General features: G+C 42.4%; 1 protein-coding gene across 2 annotated transcripts in view; it reads left to right on the top strand.

Annotated features, from left to right (window-relative positions):
• LOC116991000 (collagen alpha-1(I) chain-like) overlaps nt 1-20,514 on the top strand; it is a 196,726-nt gene that overhangs the window by 39,710 nt on the left and 136,502 nt on the right. For both annotated transcript variants that reach the window (XM_033049254.1, XM_033049253.1), the window contains exons 2-4: nt 7,817-7,964; nt 13,247-13,405; nt 19,598-19,793. In XM_033049254.1, the coding sequence (XP_032905145.1) occupies nt 7,817-7,964; nt 13,247-13,405; nt 19,598-19,793 (503 nt within the window). The remainder of the gene's footprint in view (nt 1-7,816; nt 7,965-13,246; nt 13,406-19,597; nt 19,794-20,514) is intronic.

Raw genomic sequence — 20,514 nt, 5'->3', positions numbered from 1 at the left:
TTTCTTAACATCAGTCAAGACCGTGTCTTGGATTCTGCAACACATTCTTTCCTTCATATACTTGGAAACACTTTTTTTTTTGCTGTGTTCTTCTTCTGTCTATTTCTAAAAAGGAAAATGAAAGTTGGGTCTAATAAGGATCCTTACTTGAGGATATTCTAAGTGAAGCTAATGCAATATTATACACAGCATCCCCGGCCCAAAACAACTCGGAACTAAATTGGAAATTTAATTTTATGATTGCAGCATTTGCAGTTGACCTGATCAACCCCTATTTTGCCATTGACACATGGATTTCATTAAAAAAGACTTTTGCTTTAGAAGTATCGTATCTCCATTTCAGTAGCGTACCTGTCACTTATAGATCAAGGGTCAAGTAATGTTTCTTTCAGAAAGAGGTTACTTGCCCTTGGATAATTGCCTTAGTTTCATTTTAAAGCCAAAATCCTTTTCGGAAATAGGAATTCCAGCCCTTTTCTTTCCCATGGAAAACTAATTACATGAAGCGATGATTGTACGAACAAAACGATCAGTGGAAACGTCAACAAGAAATGGCGAGCAAAGTGCTCCCCATATTAATGTAAGTGATGAGTTTGAGCTACAGTGTGTGGTGGTGGGTTAGAATCAGATGTTTCCCATGTGTACTGATTGAATTTGATGCAGATCAAAGATAGACCTGGGGTGAGAGGATGGGGCAGGATGAGCTGAGCCACTTGCATGCATCCATGAATCCGATGTATCAATGCACTGGCACAGAAGTTGAGCCAGCTGGATATGAAACCAGCTAGGGTTAGTTAGGGTTAGTTTAGAGAAACAGCGTGAAAATGGGCCCTTTGGCCTGACGTGTCCATGCTAACCATTGAGCACCCATTCACATTAGTTTAATGTTATCCCACTTTCTTATCCATTCCCGATACATGAGGGGTAATTTTACAGAGGCCACTTAATCTACACTCCCGCACATCTTTGGGATGTAGGTGGAAACTGGGGCAAACAGAGGAAACCTATGCAGACACAGGGAGAACATATAAACTCCACACAGACAGCACCTGAGTTCAGTATCGAACACGGGTCTCTGGTGTTGTGAGCTAACATCTCTATCAGCGGTGCCACGCTAATTTTTTAATCCTAAATATTAACGCCCAAACTAACCATATATCCCAGCATTACAGATTATTTTTGAAATCACACTTTTGGTTACTGTAAAAAATTGTGTGACCTATTGAACCAATAATTCGGTCCCCTCAAAAGAATCTTGCCCTCTCCCTTCTACACCCAATAAAGGCAGGCAAAGGGCACAGTGTTGTGAACACTAACCCACTCTGTTTGAACTCACTATTTTTGAATTAACCCAGCAATGAACTTATTCAAAACTGATGGCAGTATCGCATCTACAACATATTGTCACAGATTCAAGAGGATAAAGGGGAAGGAAAACTATCCTCTGCTTGTAAGCAGACACTCCAGTGCAGTTGCAGGAGAGTGTTGTGCAATCAGATGTGCCATTGTTCAAGTGAGATTGAAATCCTGCACACTCGGGTACTATTTTGAAAATGCAGAGAGTTTAGTTTAGAGATACAGCGTGGAAGCAGGCCCATCGAGTCAGCATCGCCCATTAACACCACCCTACACAGACTCGGGACAATTTTACATTTTTACAAAGACCTGGACGTCTTCGGAGTGTGGGAGGAAACCGAAGATCTCTGAGAAAACCCACGCAGGTCACGGGGAGAAGGTACAAACTCCAAACAGACAAGCACCCATAGTCAGGATTGAACCCGGGTCTCTGGCACTGTAAGGCAGTAACTCTACCGCTACACCACCATGCCACAAGTAATTGCATCCAGGTCAGTAATTGCTTGTTATCACTAATGGCTTTGTCAATGTTCCAAATGTGATCATTAGCACTTTGCTGTTTGTGGGAACTTGCTGATGAAATATTGGTGCCAGATTTCCAACCTCACAAATCACTTTGAAAATCAGTTTCATATGCACTCTTGGATTGGTTTTGAACAGGATATGAAGGGCAGGATATAAACACAGTCTTTGTTTATTTGGGGCTTTAATCCAAAGGGTATGAAGTGTCGTTAGACATACAACCTTGTGCCTCTTCCACCGACAAGACTGAGTGAGTGGTTCTCACTGCAACTTGCAAGAGCCCAAAGCAGGAAATGAAAATGAGATTTAAAGCATGTTCAGAAATCAAAAATAATGAAGGGATTGGAAACTGGGAATCGAAGAGAAAAAGAGAAAAGATGGAGAAATAATTTCAAAAAGCATGAAGTTGTGCAGACGTGATATGCCAACAGTCTAAAGTTAAATTCACAATGCCAGAGATTGACAACTTTGATACGTCGCACAAATGAAAAATCATCTATACCTGACCGTACAAGCCTTAAATTTGTGTTCGATTATGCTTAAGTGTACTGTAAATTAACAACTCAAATTGTGATGCCTGTAAAGGTCGGTGTGCTGGCTCCTGAGACAAGCAGGTTATTAGTAATCAGGAAGGCAATGAGTATGTATGCAAGCTGTTATTGAAAGGGATTTGGGGTAGAAAAATAAGGAAGTCTCACTGAGTTTGTACAGGGCTTTGGAGATGGCTCATTTAGAAAATACCCTTGCAGTTTTCCTGGTCAAATGTAACAAGAAACAGTGGAAAAACCTTGCATGCTACCCAGTCAAATCATGCCATACAAGACTACTATCAAGCCAACACTAGTACAGCAGGTAATGCAAAGAGAAGATTGCCAAAGTGTAGAATAGTATTATAATAATAATAATAATAATAAATTTTATTTAATGGGCGCCTTTCAGACATCTCAAGGACACCTTACATAGTAATCGGAATAAAAACATATAATCGGAATATAACAAGTAATAAAGATATCACAGAGACACAAATTAAAAACAGAATTCAATCCAAAAACAGAAAATCAAAAACACAGCATCACAGTTGCAGAGAAAAAGTGCAAGGTTCGCAATGAGGTACGTTGGAAGATAATAACTTATGGGAGGACAATCCAGCAGTCTGATACCTGCAGGGAAGAAATTATTCCTGAATCTGGTGGCATGTACTTTCAAGCTTTTGTATCCCCTTGCCCAGCGGGAGAGGGGAGAAGAAGGAATGACCAGGGTGAAAATGGTCTTTGATTATGTTGCAACTATGCCAAGGCATTGTGAAGTATAGATGCTTTCCATTAGCCTGAATGAATGCAGCTCCAATAACTCTCAAGAAGCTCCACAGTGAAGCATACCCACTTGATTTCTACCTTGTATATCAACTCACCCATCTATCTCCTTCTCTGTGCATGCACAGTAGGCCAAGTATGTGTCATCTGCAAAGCACATTGCAGTAACCCACTGAGACCACTCTGCCGGCACCTTTCAAACCAGCAATCCTTTCCCACCACAAAGGGTTCAAGGCATGTGAACACCACCACCTGCATCTTCTTCCAACTTGGACATGTGTTGCTTTTCTTTCAACATCATCAGCTCTAACTTTCAGAACTCCCAACTTGGGAGAAACCTTTACCAAAAGGACTGCAGCAGCTCAGGAAAGTGTTCCACTTCCACCTAAAGGTCAATGAGAGAGAGATAATAAGTAGGAAGGAACTGCAGTTGCTGGTTTAAACCGAAGATAGACACAAAAAGCTGGGGTAACTCATCGGGACAGGCAGCATCTCTGGAGAGAAGGAATGGGTGATGTTTTGGGTCAAGACCCTTCTTCAGTCTGAAGAAGGATCTCAACCCGAAATGTCACCCATTCCTTCTCTCCAGAGATGCTGTCTGTCCCGCTGAGTTACTCCAGCTTCTTGTGTCTATCATCAAGAGATAATAAGTGCTGTCCTTAGCAGTGTAGATGTGGTGGGAGATTGCAACCTTCACGTGGTCTGCCCTGTTTCGACGAATGCAATCAACCTGGCGTGCACAATCAAATAAGATCAAATAGAACAAGTTGTCCTACAACTTTAGGCTGTAGATCGATTAATGCATTGTTGAAATAGTGAAGTAGGGTACTTCATATAAATATGCTACGTGTTCCTGCTGCAGTGTCGCAGAGGGACATGGGCTCCACTATTTAATTTGGCTCAGGAACAAAACTAAAGTGCAAATTTACGGAGAGCAGAGATTAAAAAGGATGTGAAGAAATGAATATCAAATTATAAAAATAAATAATTTGTTCTCTATTTATCTAACCATTATGTTCTAAAAACCGCAGAAAGTGATCTTTGACAAATTTCCAAGGTTTAACAGACATGTCATATAACTTTCTTACAAAATTTGCCCGCATCAATTAGAATTGAGTCAAGTCTTGCGAATGTATGAAATAGGCCAAGCTTTCTTTTGCCTTTTCTTAGGAGGGGGAGGAGGGAGGGGTGTGTGTGTGTGTGTGTCCCCTAAATGGAGGAAGGACATCCTTTTCATTGAGGCAGTGCAGCGTTCGTTGACTAGATTGATCCCTGGGATGGCGGCACTGTCATATCAGGAAACATTTAAAATACTAGGCTTGTATTCACTGGAGTTTAGAAGAATGAGGGGGAATCTTATAGAACCATATAAAATGATAAAAAGGACTGGACAAGCTAGATGCAGGAAATATGTTCCCAATGTTGGGCAAGTCCAGAACCAGGGGCCACAGTAAAGGGGAGGCCATTTATGACTGAGGTGAGAAAAAAACGTTTTCACCCAGAGAGTTGTGAATTTGAGGAATTCCCTGCCACAGAGGGCAGTGGAGGCCAAATCACTGGATGGATTTAAGAGAGAGTTAGATAGAGTTCTAGGGGCTAGTAGAATCATGGGATATGGGGAGAAGGCAGGCACAGGTTATTGATTGGGGACGATCAGCCATGATCACAATGAATGGCGGTGCTGGCTCGAAGGGCTGAATGGCCTCCTCCTGCACCTATTTTCTATGTTTCTATGTCTTTGCTGAGGGGTGAGATCGATGTGCCCTTATGGGCACTTCCTCCATGTGTGACACTCATAAACACACCTCTAGTGTTTATTGCACATTTGACATAATCTGACATGCTGTGTTGCCATTTATGTGCAGAAGTGTTACACAGGAAGTCAACAGCTGTGTGATAATTTCAATAAAACATTCGCAGCACAGTTTATGAAGGAACCAAAAACTTTAATTAAATCAGATGACCAATTTGCGTGCAAAGGCAAGCACAGAATGTTCTGCTTGGGTGAGTCTTGGGTTGTCAGACACAGTTACTTAGGTAATTTATCATGTTTTTTTTGCCACAGTGAACAAGGTGAACAGTGGGAATTGTTTTCCAATAATTAATAACCGTATGTTTTTGGAACTGTTTTTCCACATCACTCCCTGTGAAAAGTTAGATATCTTTTAGAACTAATATTTGCTTACCCCAAGGAAGTGATTCATAAACTTGGTGAGATGTCAATGATGTTGAGGTTTGAAAATATTTTTCTAAGTTTCCCTGGAGAAGAGAAGAATAACTTGGTCTTATTTGTTTAGCTGCTACAATGAATTTCAGCCATAATGCAATAATCCAGTCAGAAAGCAAGACAGGTGCCAGCAACAGGCATTGTTTCCCCAACACTAATGAATTTGATTGCGATTCAGCAGGATCTGTGAGTATAACAGGTCACCTCACCCACTGCATGGTGAGTTTAGGAAATTGCCTTCATTAGCTTCAAATAAATTCCTAGCATTTTTATAGGAAGCAAAACATGATGCAGAATAATTGTCTGTCCCAGTTTGAGTAGAGTCAATTCAAATCAAATTATAATAAAATGGACAAAAAGTTAAACCAAGATCAGTTCAGTTTAGTTTGTCACATGTACCAAGATACAGTGTAAAGCTTTTGCTGCGTGCTAACCAGTCAGCGGAAAGACAATAAATGATTACAATTGAGCCATTTACAGAGTATAGAATCAATGAATCCTGATTATTCCTCCTTTCAGGTAAAGGATGAGAACTCTTGTGTATATGGTGCCTCATACTAATATCTTGTACTTTATAATGCTAAAGAACTCTGAATGATCATGTTGGAGGTGACCGAAATATAGCTTGAAATAGATTTTGTAGGTTACTTTTAAACGATAATTAGATGAATGTCAATGTGTCCTGACACTTAAACTCTGATGTGTGGAGAGAAAGCAAATGTTTGTATTCATATGATAATAATGGTACAATGGCGTATAGATAGAGTTGCTACCTTACATCGCCAGAGACTCGGGTTTGATCCAGGCTCCATCAGAATATGTACAAGATTCAAATTCAACTTAAACTGCAATCTTCATTGTCCAGCCCATGCAGTCTTGGAATGTTTTCCACATCTTAACAGTGGTTAACTTATGTCCTACTCTTTCTGCAATATTCTGTTGCAAATCAAATCCATTGAAATATTTTGTTTGAATTTTGTAGATGATCACACAAATCAATTTGTTTATCAAACCTGGCACGACAAATCTCACAGTTAAAGTTTTTCCCTTAACGTTTGGTTTATGAATATTCAGATGGTGCTGCAAATCTTTTTCACTTTTGCAACCATTCCTTCACCTCATGACCAACACTGAAGCTATAGACCTGATGATCAAAGTGTTGTTGGTTTAGCTTGGTGACTATTGATGGCAGAATTGACAGTCAGGAAGTTTGCCAAGATGCTTATTGCAAGCAGTGAGATGCCTCAAACTTGAATGATATCAATGGATGATTGTTTGAAGGCTAATAAAATTGCACCAGAAGCTAGGACATCTGCTGGCCTTGTTAGCAGAGCTTGTTAGTAAACTACTGTGAAAAGGTGCCAATTAACTTTGCATGCAAGCTAAATTCTCTTTCAAAAGAGGGATTGGGACGGTCAAAACGATTCAGTGACATGAAACCATTCTTAAAATATCCTTTACCTTGAAGATGATTTGATGTGGGGTGAGATTTGCTCGGACTAGTAACATGAATTCAGAACTAAAAGGTGGATTCAGATCATTCATACAGAATGAAGCATAGCATCTCTTGAATAAAACTGTGTCTGTATTAAGTAAAAGCCTATTTGCCACTTTTTGTTTCTATATTCGTCCTCAATTTACAATGGATGGTCTCTGGGTTAAAGATGTTAGATACCAAAAAGAAACAATTAAAGAGCTCTATTTAGCACTTAATATTACCACTCAGAGCCTATATGGAACAAACGAGTGTAACGTCAGTCTGAAGAAAGGTCCTGAACTGAAGCGACAGCTCTCCATGTTCTCCAGAGATGTTTCCTGACCCGCTGAGTTACACCAGCACTCTGCGTCTTTGTTTTTTGTTAATGGCCAGTTGTGGCAAATTGAGACAATGGGCACGGGTGGAAGGATATGGTTAAGAGAAGAAAGAATATTACTCAGCTTGGATGGGAAAACTAGTTTGAAGCACAGGATTCCAATACCTGGAATTCTGTACTTCAGAAATCCCTTATCATCAATCATGGTTACAGATGAACAGTCTGAAAGCCTGATTGAATACTCAATGAATTGAGAGCACACTGTGGGAGTAATATTCAATTTTCAAGTAAAAATGTAGCAGTTCTGATGGTCTAGTAATGTTCCCGTGCAATATCGCATTACTGCTGGGAATTGGGTTGAGATTCACAATCTCTTTTTGCATTAGGCTTTCGTAGAGAAATGTCACGTGATTTCCCACATCGGTGGCTGGAATTTAGACCTTTTGAATAAAAGGACCGTGCCAAACCAACGAAGTCATCTTTTTTGTTTATTTTCTCTGAATTGTATACGGTATGCATCTGAATGACATGTACATTGAGCTTGTGACTGAATTTCAATGACTGAATATTTCTTCACCTTCCAGATGAAGTAGACCTAGTGGATAAGCTTGTTTCCTCATCTTCTGATCTCACCAACGTGTCGATCTCCACTGATGAAGAGAACTGTACAGTCTATGAAATTGGGCAATATTCCACGCTCAGCGCACCCACCAGAAAAGTGTTTGGGAGCAGGTATGACCCATTGCTTTATTCTAAGGCATGTTTCTAGATTCAGTGAGATGTAAAAAGATTCATCGTTTCGAGTGTTACGCACAACATTTTCAAATGCTGTGAGATGATTTTTCTTTGTATAGTACACAGTAAAATTCTTCTCCTGGTCTAGGCTTCCCAAAGTATAAAAGCTATCTAGTCCATTATTAAATGCTTAAGTAAATCGGACTTGGTTTGACGAGCTGCTGAAACAATCCTCCAAGATCAGAGGAAGCAGAAACCGTGACTCCTCCATTATTGAGAACGACTCGTTCCAACTACACTCACCAAGACTGTTGGTTACCGTAGCATAGTTCAATGCTATCATTGCACACAGAAATCTTCTGTGACCCAATGAGGAGTTTAAAAACAGTTGGTGAGAGGGACTTGGGTCTGCTCACATCACAATATCCACCAGTAATTCTACACCAGGTTGCTGGTGGAAGTTCACTTACCATGATGGAGCAGGTAGCACTAGCATTGGCAACAGGGAGAACTGTTCTCGAAGGCCAACTAACAGTTTCCCCACTTATAATTAGTCATCTCAGAGGTGGGCATTGGTGGTTCTCATTGGCCTTCTCACTGATGAAAAGGTTCAGTTCAGGACTCAATTTTCCTTGGATCTACAGGTGAGTGCTTTGATCTGGGCACTTAAATCGGGTGGAATTTGCTTGATTCCGCTTTAAAAATACCCAATGTCTTAGCCTCCACAGCAATCTGTGGCGATGAATTCCACAGATTCACCACCCTCTGACTAAAGAAGTTCCTGCTCATCTCCTTTCTAAAGGTATGTCCTTTTATTCTGAGGCTGTGCCCACTGATCCCAGACTCTCCCACCAGTGGAAACATCCTGCCCACATCCACCCTATCCAGGCCTTATATATGTTCGATTGGACCTCGTGGGCTTCACAGGCACCACTGCCAACTTCATACCATTCTCAAGCTGCCTAAAATCTATTCCTTCCAAATATTCAGACCTCAACAGGTTCCTTCAGCTCAGAAGTATTTAAATTATGCTGTGTTTCAGAGATTGGTAGGTGGTCCAGACAAGTTGCAAACATTCTGGGATTAACACGTCAGTTCACATAACTTGGGAAGTATAAAAGTAAAGTACAATGTTTGAATTACTTTTCGCTATTGGCAATGAATTCAATACCACCATGTCATTCAATGTCACATTTCAAACTGCTATTTATATCGTGCAATCTTGTGCAAGTTTTTTTTTGCTTTTTTCATTATTTAAAGGAACACTTCTCTACACGCTGGGAAACCTGAAGAAGCATCTTCAGCAAAGACAGCAGACTTTGCAACTCCTTCCAAAGTCCACAAAAATTGCTGAATCTAAGAGTGAATGTTTCTTTTAGCACTGAGCTCCCGCGAGACTCATTCCTTGGAGCCTCACTCGTGACACTGTGTGTGTGTGTGTGTGTGTATATATATACATTTCTATATGCAGTATACCAGCTTGTCACAGGCATTGTCAGAATACTTTCCCACCAACATTGGGGTAGGAGGCAAGAAGTATATTTTTCTTGTCGCAATCGTGAAAATATGTCTTGTAAGTTTTTCACAGCGGATGTCAGTTTGAGTTTCTGCATTCCCATTCCTTATGCTTAATCGCTTGACTTCCTGCCAATTAGAGAAAACCGTGGGATCACGAGCAACAGAGTGATGTGGGTACGATAACCTTTCCCAAAGGAGACATCTACTGCTGGCCCCTCAATCACTAGCAGATATCAGATGTGTTCAGATGGAATACAACAGCGTTTTCCCAGGGTGGAAATGCCCAACACTAGAGGGCATAATATTAAGATGCGAGGGCGGAAAGTTTAACGGAGATATGCGGGGCAGGTTTTTTTTTTACACAGAGAGCGGTGGGGGCCTGGAGCACATTGCCAAGGATGGTGCTGAAGGCAGGTCAGTACAACAATGATAATTGTATGAGAGACGTGCTTGTAGGGGGGCTGCGCTGCACCCGGTCCAATGAACCGATATATGCGCACATCTCATCACAGGATCGATAGTCATCAAAGGCACATGCAGAACGGTATAGCACTCAATATTACACACAGGCTTTTCTATATTTTTTCCCAGAAGTATTTTCTGCGCAGAATAGTCCTGGTTGTGGGAATATTGTGGGTGATATATTGATGATTGGATTTGGTTGTTCAGACTGCTTTTTTATTGTAGAACTAATTTGGTATGTGGGGCGATCATCAGGAGGAGTCAATAAATGCAGCCTAACCTCTCTGGCTTCATGTTTCTATAGCTCAGCACCCGAGTCCTTATTAAAACAATCTTGTACATGTTGTTTCTTACGTTCTGATAGATTTTTGTCTCGGAGCCAAAAATATTGCAATGTCTGTGTGCGACCTGAACAATAATACAAATATTGCAACATTATAGCTTAGAATTGGGAATCCAAGCGGAAAACATTCCTATTCGACTGACAACCGCTAAAGTTTTTGGCGAATGCACAAACATAGACATTGGAGCCCACGGCAACTTGTTACATGTTGCACAATCCGATGTCAACTTTGTTTAGTTTAAATAGTGCTGGATGTTGTTTTCAGGTGAGATCATGTAATCATGTTATCTGTGATCTTGGCCCAGACACTTCTGTACATATATCAATCAGCACACACCAAATAATCTAACTCCCATTTCTGCTCTTATATAATTTGTAGCTCAAAATTCCACTCTTCGATGGTTGTTGAAGGGCAATTTTTTTTGCAAGGTTTTGCTTTTTTTCACTGTTTAAAGGAATACTCTTCTACACACTGGGAAATCTGAAGAGCTATCTTCAACAATGACAGCGGGCTGCTCATCTCCCTGTAATGTCCACAGAAAGTGTTGAATCTAAGAGGGAGAGGTTCTCTCAGCAATGAGCTGCTGGGATACTAATTCCTTGGATCCTCACTTATGACACCGCGAGCTACACCCCATCACTTTCTGTGCAGCTATGACGATGGCTGGTCACGGACTTCATGCCAGGAGGCAAGGGAATGGCCATCAGTGAAGAGCCCACATCCAGAGAGTCTTCGTAGACACCATAATCCAACTGCACTTGCTGTGCTTCCCAGGCAACCTTCATCGTGACATTCTCTGGAGGCCCTTCAAGCACTCGAGCTGCGACTGCTCCTTCCATGGAGGTCAAGGCCATGTCGACTCTCATCTTCCTCAACACAATTATTCCAAGCATTTGATGAACCTGGGCCTTTTAATGAAATGAAAAATGTTCCACACACTGGGTGTGCCAATGGAACCACACGAGACTCCATCACACGCGGTGTTGGATGTTTCTGGTGGTCAATTCTACCAAGCAGGGTGGGTCCTGGGGAGCACATCTATGGTGGTATTGGGTCAAAAGATTCTGTCACCTGCAACAGTTGTGTGGGGAGTGGGGGGGGGGGGGGGAGGTGGGTGGTTACTAAGTTAGAGTGACCAAGTTGGGGTGACCAAGTGGTTGCTGAGAGGGAGTCCATCATCATTCAGTACCTGCTGTACATCGAGCTAACAGCCTATGCCAGAGGAGCTAGGAGGAGACCTGGAGCCTGAGGTCTATCAGGTGAGGCCAGAGTAGAAGCAGGGGAAAGAAGGCAAGAACCAGAACAATGTTGGCCTGGTCTCTTAGCTGAGTGGAGGGTTTGGCCACTGGCTTTGCAGGATATAAGAGACTCCCCAGCAGAAACTGCATCCCCAAGGAACCTGCAAAATAACATTCTCCAAAGCAAACCAAGTGACCATCTCCACAGTAAAGTCCTCAACAGTGGCGCAGTTCTCCGATAAATGGATGAGGCCACCTGCAGATCAGGAAATATGTGGATTTTATGCCCTGACTTTAACATATCAATGAATATGAATATGACAAGCTGCCGGAGGAGGTAGTTGAGGCAGGGATTATTGCCTGTCATAAGGTGATGGGAAAAGATGTAATAGGGATCTCAGGGGTAACTTTTTCACATAAAGGGTAGTGGGCATGTGGAACGAGCTGCCAGAGGAGGTAGTTGAGGCAGCGACTATCCCAACGTTTAACAAACAGTTACACAGGTACATGGATTAGGTATGTTGCAAAGCCTACCTGAAACGTCGCTGAAAATCTGCCGCTGCGGTGTGCGCGATTTTGGCGCCGTTTAGAGGGGGCGGGTTTAAAACGCGATTTTCTCTAGGCTGTTCAAATCGAGGATGTTCAGCCTAGTTAATTATTAACGAAAAATCGCTGAAAGACCCCGTCGCAAAAGCTATTATTAGTTTTAAAGGCCTCGTAAAATAGTTATAGTAGTTTAAAAATCAATCTCTAAACCCGCGAACACCAGCAACCGCAGAGTCTCATAAAGCAGTCAACTGAAGGTATGCTGTATATTTTTACATTAAAAAGGGCTTCTAAAGATCCCTTTATACAAAGTTTAATATTGCGAGTAGCTCATTTTGGGCCCACTATATCCCGCAGTATTTTTCTGGGCATTTGAGGGCACAAATCTACCGCAATGTGAACGTTCTAAACCAGCGCGTTCACAGGATCCCACTAGAAAGCTGATTTAAATGGGCATTTATTTACAGCAATTAAACACTAAATTCCTTCCATTTGGTCTATAAATTAATGTAAATTAGATTTAAAAATCATGTTTTATTGTGAATTATTTGTGAATATTATTTGGACATTTAGGCTATTTAAAAATGTTAATCATTTATTAAGAAATGGATAGATGTTTAGATCTAGTAATTGAAGTCTGAAATTAGCTACAATTGGGTAACTAACTAATTATATGCTTTAATTTCAGGTCATCCAAGTAAGATTATTTTATATTTGTTTCAGAATGCTTCAATCTATGATAACTGAAAATTTCATTCAGTTCTCTTAATTTTTAAGAAAGTTATGGGCTTTTGACTGTTCACGATCACAGCTTTTTTGTTATGTCCATAGAAAATCAATAGGGAACAAGATGCTCATTTCCCAGTATGAAAATGGCCATAACTTTTTAAATACTTGAGATATGAAAGTGAATTAGGTGTCAAATTAAACTTATGTTTATGCTTTATCTGATGGGATAAATTGCAGACTTGATTTTTAAAATCTCAAAATTTTGTAACATTGCTACATGGATACGAGCGGTTTGGAGGGATATGGGCCAAACACAGGCAGGTGGGACTAGTGTAGATGGGACATGTTGGCCGGCGTGGGCAAGTTGGGCTGAAGGGCCTGTTTCCACACTGTCTCACTCGATGACTCTATCTGTGACTCTACTCACTTACTGACTTGTTAGTTTTGCAGATGAGTTCAGCCTACTGATCAAACTCCGCTACAGCATGAGGGAGGAAACCACCCTATTCACAATCCTGGGCTCGCAGAGCCACATCTTGCTGCAAGTCCGGCTCAGTCCCTACGCCTTTAGCTTTGTGACCACCAGGCGGCGCCACTATGAGTAAGTTGGGAACACGAGTAAATGCTCACAAACCTTTGCAGCGAAATGTTGAGTTGTACCAACTAAGCTATGTCTGTTCATCTCCCTACACGGATGCTGCCTGACCTGCTGAGATAATGCAACAGTTTATATTCTGTGCAGCAATTCAGCATCTGCAGTCTACTGAGTCTACAATGTAATCTGTGTTCTTTATTCACTTAACCTTGACAATTAATAACAATGTACAGAGAAAAATCCCTCTGTTTTGTTAAGTGGATTCATAAACGAAAAGCAATCTGTGTGTGTGCGTGTACCTTAGGCTATGCACCTGCTGTTGCAAGACGTGACTCATTTTGCAAGTGTTCACTTTATTCAGGGCTATATGAGTGAAGGCAGGGATAATGCTGTGTCTGAAAGAATCCTTAAAAAACCCAGTTTAGGATGAGACAACTGGTCTGTTGATGTTATTTCTGGATCTTTAGATCACTGCACCCTCTCTATAAATGCACAATTGAATAAGATACTTGTATGTAGATAGACACAAAGTGCTGGAGTTACTGAGCGAGTCACGGCAGCATCTCTGGAGAAAAGGAATAGGTGACATTTCGGGTCGAGACGCTTCTTCACAACCAGCATACTCCGGCGGCTCAGGGTCTGAAGAAGGGTCTTGACCTGAAACGTCATCTATTACTTTTCTCCAGAGATGCTGCCTGATCCACTGAGTTACTCCAGCATTTTGTGTCTCTCTCTGGAGAAAAGGAATAGGTGATGTTTCGGCATGAGAACCTTCTTCAGGGTCTTAAGAAGGGCCTCGACCTGAAATGTCACGTATTCCTTTTCTCCGGAGATGTTGCCTGACCCGCTGAGTTACTCCAGCATTTTGTGTCTATTTCTGGTGTCCCTTCCTACACAAGATACTTGAATGTATTTATTTGCTGTGTGGTTATCCAGAGCTCTGGACCATTGGGCCGGACACATACATTCCTCCATTGGTAGAAGTTGAATAAATATGAAACAAAAAAACGAGTATTAATAATGCAAGCCAAGAACCGGAGGCAGGTACAATAACAAGATTTAAAAGACGGTTTGGAGGATATGAGACAAACACGGCCAAATGGGACTAGCTTCGATGGGCACGTTGGTGAGCACAGATGATTTGGGCTGAAGGGCCTGTTCCCGTGCTGTGTGATTCCTTGCTTATTTCTTGTCTCACAATGCCTCAGAAACATCTCTGCCTGAGGCAGACACCTTTGCTGTTTTAAGTCTGAGCTGAGTTCTCAAAATAGGATTAATTTTCCCCAAGCAAAAATGATCAAGTCTGGGGGCAGGAGGTGGGTTCCCATGAACTGCTGTCTGGTTATTCTTGTTTAAAAACCTTGAACATTTCAACCCTTGGGAGATCCCTTTGCGCCAATTTTAAATTGGAATCTACTCAGGTCCTTGAACCGAAATGCCGTTTAAATCAATTCACTTTCTCCGAGTGTGTAAATGGCCTAGCTTGTCAAACAGCATTTCTGCTAAACAAGTCGATCATTGTCTGCTTGTCCTTGACATTTTTTAAATCTTTTTCATGCATCTTGTTCGAGTGCACTGTCTCAACTTGCTCTCAATCCGTTAGACTGTCAGAAGTTCCCGGAAGTTCCCAGAGGTTTTTGTCAGTCTCCGTACCTGCTTCCACTACCTGCAACCTCCGGCAACCACCTGCAACCTCCGGGAACCGCACGGAAACCTTGGGTGGGGCGCAAAGTCTCCAGAGGTTTCCGTTCAGCTTTCCTAAGTGGGACAGGGGCATTAATGTTTTACAAGACTTTCACTGTGAACATGCATTGAATTTTGTTGTTCATTAAATAAGGGAGTGACCTTTTCAAATGGGCAGTGATGGGCCAGAGTGGTGAGGTTGCCCAAACTTTCAGAGGATTCCTGTGTTCCACCTGTGATGCTGCTGGCTGCAGCTGCCGGAGCTGCGGTCACAGCTGCAGGCTGGAGCGTGAGACTCGGCTGCTCGCAAGTGATCCTGCAGAACTCTCGAAACGTACAGAGAATACCGAACATGGCTAACGACGGATATTAGAGAGGCGGGCAGCAGGCGGATTGCAGTGGGCTGGTCGGATGAGCGAAAGCAAAGAGACACGCAGTTAAGCTCAGAGACTGATTTGACGCATTGGGAGAATGCCAGCAAGATGAGGGGTTACAGGATAAATGGTTAGGTGCAGAAACGAGGAACTGCAAATGCTGATTTATCAAGGAAAGAGGCAAAGTGCTGGAGTAACTCCACAGGTCAGGCAGCGTCCCTGGAGAACATGGATAGGTGACGTTTCAGGTCAGGACCCTTCATCCCGAGTAGGATCAGCCTAATTTGCCCCTTTTTGACTGGCCAAATGTCTGAGTCCAGTTGCAAAAATCTCAGCTTCTATAAGTTGCGTCTGAAAGTGTATTCAACTCTTCAGACGTTGGTTGATTGATTGAAGAATCCAGCATGACAACAGACCCTTCGGCTCACCGAGTCCATGGCAACTATAAATTACTCCTTGACACACTAGTTCTATGTTATTGCACTTTCACATCCGGTCCCCGCACACTAGGGACAATTTACAGAGGGCCAATCAACAAACAAACCCGCAGGTCTCTGGGATGTGGGAGAAAACCGGAACACCCGGAAGAAACCCACGCAGTCACAGGGAGAATGTGCATACTGCACACAGACAGCACCTGAGATCAGGATCACAACCGGGTCTTTGGCGCTGTGAGGCAGTGACTCTACCAGCTACACCACTGTGCCACCCTTAAGTTATCCCGGGGCTTTAGTCCTTCAGGGAGTTAGATGTGGCCCTTGTGGCTAAAGGGATCGGGGGGTATGGAGAGAAGGCAGGTACAGGATACTGAGTTGGATGATCAGCCATGATCATATTGAATGGCGGTGCAGGCTCGAAGGGCCGAATGGCCTACTCCTGCACCTATTTTCAATGTTTCTATGTTTCATTAGTCTTCATTCTGGTACAGTTTCGAAGCGTTCAGGTTTCTTCCCACATCACCTTTTCAATCCTTGACCATCTCCCCTCACTATCTTGAATGTTTTTGAAATGGCATAAAAGGGAAACAAAATTATATTTGTGACTTCTGCACCATTGTGTGCTGCCCTCACAGTAATACATACATTGTGTATATGCATCTAATGGGGAAACAGCAGATGTGTAGCTGGTTAATTGTCTGTACGGTCCCAGCACCAAGACTATTATCGTGGCTTCAGCTGTAACATGTGCAACAACTTTACATCTGTGAATCTTGGCATTCAGACTCGGCTTCCTCGGGCCAGAGTTTAGTTTCTTTCATTCTTTAATTTTCCTTAATCTTTCGTTTGCATCTGAGCTGCATCTGTGCAGTTGATTGCTGGCTGCTGGCCAGACTTCCTCACCTCGACACCTGAAGCACCTCCCCCCGTCTCCATTACAAAGACTTGGTACCTGTCAAATAATGCAATGGAGACAGATGATCACGTTTAAGCTGGGTCGCGTGTCTGCCGGTTTGCGGGATAGAGAGATCTAACCGATTGATGTGCAAGCATGCCTCAACCTCAAAGCTTTGTGGCGGACCTTTGTGAAACCAATTCACACTGTAGGCCATATATTACGTCATGTGTTGTTTGTACAACTGCTTTCATTTTAGCCTGTCATCTTCAAGATCAGCTCTACTATTGAAAAGTTCCAGTTCTATTTCTCATGCCACGTCTTTGCCAGTTTTGTTCCCAGATGTTGTTTCTGTAGGATAACCGACAGAAGATCTGCAATCTTTGCAGAGAGAATGGATTATTATGAGGATGTAGCACCTGTGGTAATGGTGTGATTGGTGCTTCTTTTGGGATCTAAAATGTGCCGTTGCACATAACATTTCATGAGACGCCCTTGGTCACTGTCCATCAATCTGGTTTGCAGAGGTGCCAGTACGCCCGTATTATCACAAAAAACGCACTGGGTATGATGTAGTGCTTCCCCCATTCACCCCGAAATACCCAGACAAGATGCACATTTTGAAACAGGTTCAGAAGCTCCCAGAGTTTGTGCATCAAGCAAGGACCCCTCTCTGAGCTCAGCCATTGTAGCTGCCTCAAATTTTGGGTTTGGGGGTCATTCATATTAACCTGCCTGACAGACCACTGGTTGTGGCGCCCTCGTTTTGATGCTGTTGTGGGGAACAGGAGTAAAATTTGAGCAGCATCAATAGTTAATCACTGACCAGGCTTTCTATTGTCAGAGCAACACAGAAGCATCATGGAATTTGAACATCCCAGATTTGTGGCCTTGAGCGAAACAGCTGAATTGAGGACAGTTTCACTTTATCTGTTGATAGCTTTCTTGAAGGCCAGCACATTGTGTCTGTTCATAAAAGGTCATACAAGTATATAGTAAGTAGCCCATTTGTTTTTGTATGAGAATAATTAATGACATCAGTAGAAGTGCCGCTATTATCAAATATTGAGTGTAGAGGACTGGGCTCTGTTTACGTCTAAAATATAATCAGCCATGATCATATTGAATGGCGGTGTAGGCTCGAAGGGCCGAATGGCCTACTCCTGCACCAATTTTCTATGTTTCTATGTCTATATCGTGCACATTTCCAGAGTGCTTTCTGCATCTGATAAGGAAGTGGCTTAGCTGCAGAATTTAATTGAGAAAAACAAAAGGTTCTGGAGTAACTCAGCAGGTCAAGCAGCATTTATAGAGGTAATGGATAGGTGATGTTTTGGGTTGAGACCCATCTTCCGACACATGTGGCTCCCATGTGTAATTGTTTGGCCATCCTGGTATCACAAGAAGATATAACTGCACTCGTTATCACTGGAACATTGTGGGTTTGAAAGCCAACCAGCGTTTTTTTCCTGTGAAACCAATTTGTTTTCCAGTCCTTCAGCAAAAGTTACCATTGTTCCAAAGAATGTTTAAGAAGGAACTGCAGATGCTGCAAAATCGAAAGTAAACAAAGATGCTGGAGAAACTCAGCGGGTGAGGCAGCATCTGTGGAGCAAAGGAAATGGGCAACGTTTCGGGTCGAGGTCCTTCTTCTGACGACCCGAAACGTTGCCTATTTCCTTCGCTCCATAGATGCTGCCTCACCCGCTGAGTTTCTCCAGCACTTTTGTCTACCATTGTTCCAAAGAAGGTACGCTTGTTGTTTTGGCTTCCCACGGGTCATTCTTTTATTCATCATCAAAATGTGGATAATACAAGTGATTTACCACTGAGATATGAAAAGTGATTGAAATGCATTTAGAATTATTTTTCCATTGTGACAATCTGTAGCACCTCACAACAAATTCATGGACCAATCAACCCTCTTTGTGAGATTGTCAGAGCAACAGATGTAAAAATAAGATTGTGTTTCAAAGTGCAGTTGGATCTTTCTGTTAACATCGAAGCTTGGTTTCAGTACATAACCCTACCCCTGTACTTAAGCCTTTTGTGACATCTTAAATACCTCCGGCCAAAGCTCTTCACTGCTCAAATGAGATTCAGTTGCAGGATATCTGTGTCGATTTGGGCTCCCTTGAATTGCAGTCTTTGTTTGATGAAGCAGAGTTATTCCAACAAATCGGACCTGAGAATAAACTTCATGCAGATTTTTGGAAGGATGAATGATATTGCTTGTACCCAACTGTTAACAAGTTCAAAAAACTTCTGGACATGAACTTTACACATGTTGTTCAATATGTAATATGTAAGAAGGAATTGCAGATTCTGGTTTAAACCGGAGCTAGACACAAAAAGCTGGAGCAACTCAGCGGGTCAGACATCTCTGAAGAAAAGGAATAGAAGAAGGGTCTCGACCCGAAATGTCACCTATTCCTTTTCTCCAGAGATGCTGTCTGACCCGCTGAGTTACACCAGCGTTTTGTGTCTATCTTCTTGTTCAATATTAGTCTGTGCTGTAAGGCGGAGTGTCTCAACTTCTGTTAATGTTGTCAGTAATGCAAGGTGTTTGCACAACTTATTGCAAACTATATTTTCATCAATTACACTAAAACAGTGCACTCTGCCTTTTGACAGGTTAGACTGGTTATCCAGTAATTCCTCTTTAGTTTTCTGTACCAGGCCGAGTTACGACCTGACTGTTTCCCGCCCTTTGACACACAAGGTCCTGTGAATTCCCGTGGTGAATAAATGTGCACGTTCCTCTGCCTTTTCTCAGTGGATCATTGAAGGTGTTCTCTTCTTCTCACAGGTTTCCCATTCCCTTCCTCTCGGATGGCAGGTGGCATAAAGTTGCAGTTAGTGTTTCGTGGGATAAAATTGAACTGTACGCTGACTGCAGGTTTGTCGAAAGTGTCACGTGGAGGAACTACTTTGGAATGGAAGTGACTACGGAAGGCCTGATCATGATAGGAGGGCTAATCGAGGCCTTTGAGACACCTTTTGAGGTAAAGATTAAAATCTTGGGAATTGTACCATCACTTCCATTAACATGAATGAAAACGGAAGTCCCATTGAACGATGGGCTTTGTGGCAATGTGTGTTTTGCAGCCGCATTTTGTTTTTGTGTTATTTATTTTCCGCTTTGTGAACTGCACTGGGTGAGAACGAGAGCATTACATATGGTTATAGGGAGAACGTGCAAACTCCAGACAGACAGTCCCTGAGGTCAAGATCGAATTCAGGCCCCTGGCTCGAGAGGCACCAGCTCCACCAGCTGCACCACTGTGCTGCCCATGGATTTGTAAAGTCATGGAAAGATATAGCATGGAAAAATACCCTTTAGCCCACTGTGTTTGTGCTGGCCATCAAACACCACCTCACAGCACTCCTACCCAAACCCATTTCATATTCCCCATTTTTGGCCTTCAGAGCAACCAACAGTGTGGTTTTTATCCAAGATCTTTATCGAAGATCTTGCTGGTCCATATAGACTACGTTTACAGACCAGCCCTCATAGAAACATAGAAAATAGGTGCTGGAGTAGGCCATTCGGCCCTTTGAGCCTGCACCGCCATTCAATATGATCATGGCTGATCATCCAACTCAGTATCCTGTACCTGCCTTCTCTCCATACCCCCTGATCCCTTTAGTCACAAGGGCCACATCTAACTCCCTCTTAAATATAGCCAATGAGCTGGCCTCAACTACATTCTGTGGCAGAGAATT

The sequence above is a fragment of the Amblyraja radiata genome, chromosome 32 (genome assembly GCF_010909765.2).
Source record: "Amblyraja radiata isolate CabotCenter1 chromosome 32, sAmbRad1.1.pri, whole genome shotgun sequence".
Classification (NCBI taxonomy): domain Eukaryota; kingdom Metazoa; phylum Chordata; class Chondrichthyes; order Rajiformes; family Rajidae; genus Amblyraja; species Amblyraja radiata.
This window is presented reverse-complemented; position numbering and strand designations above follow the sequence as displayed.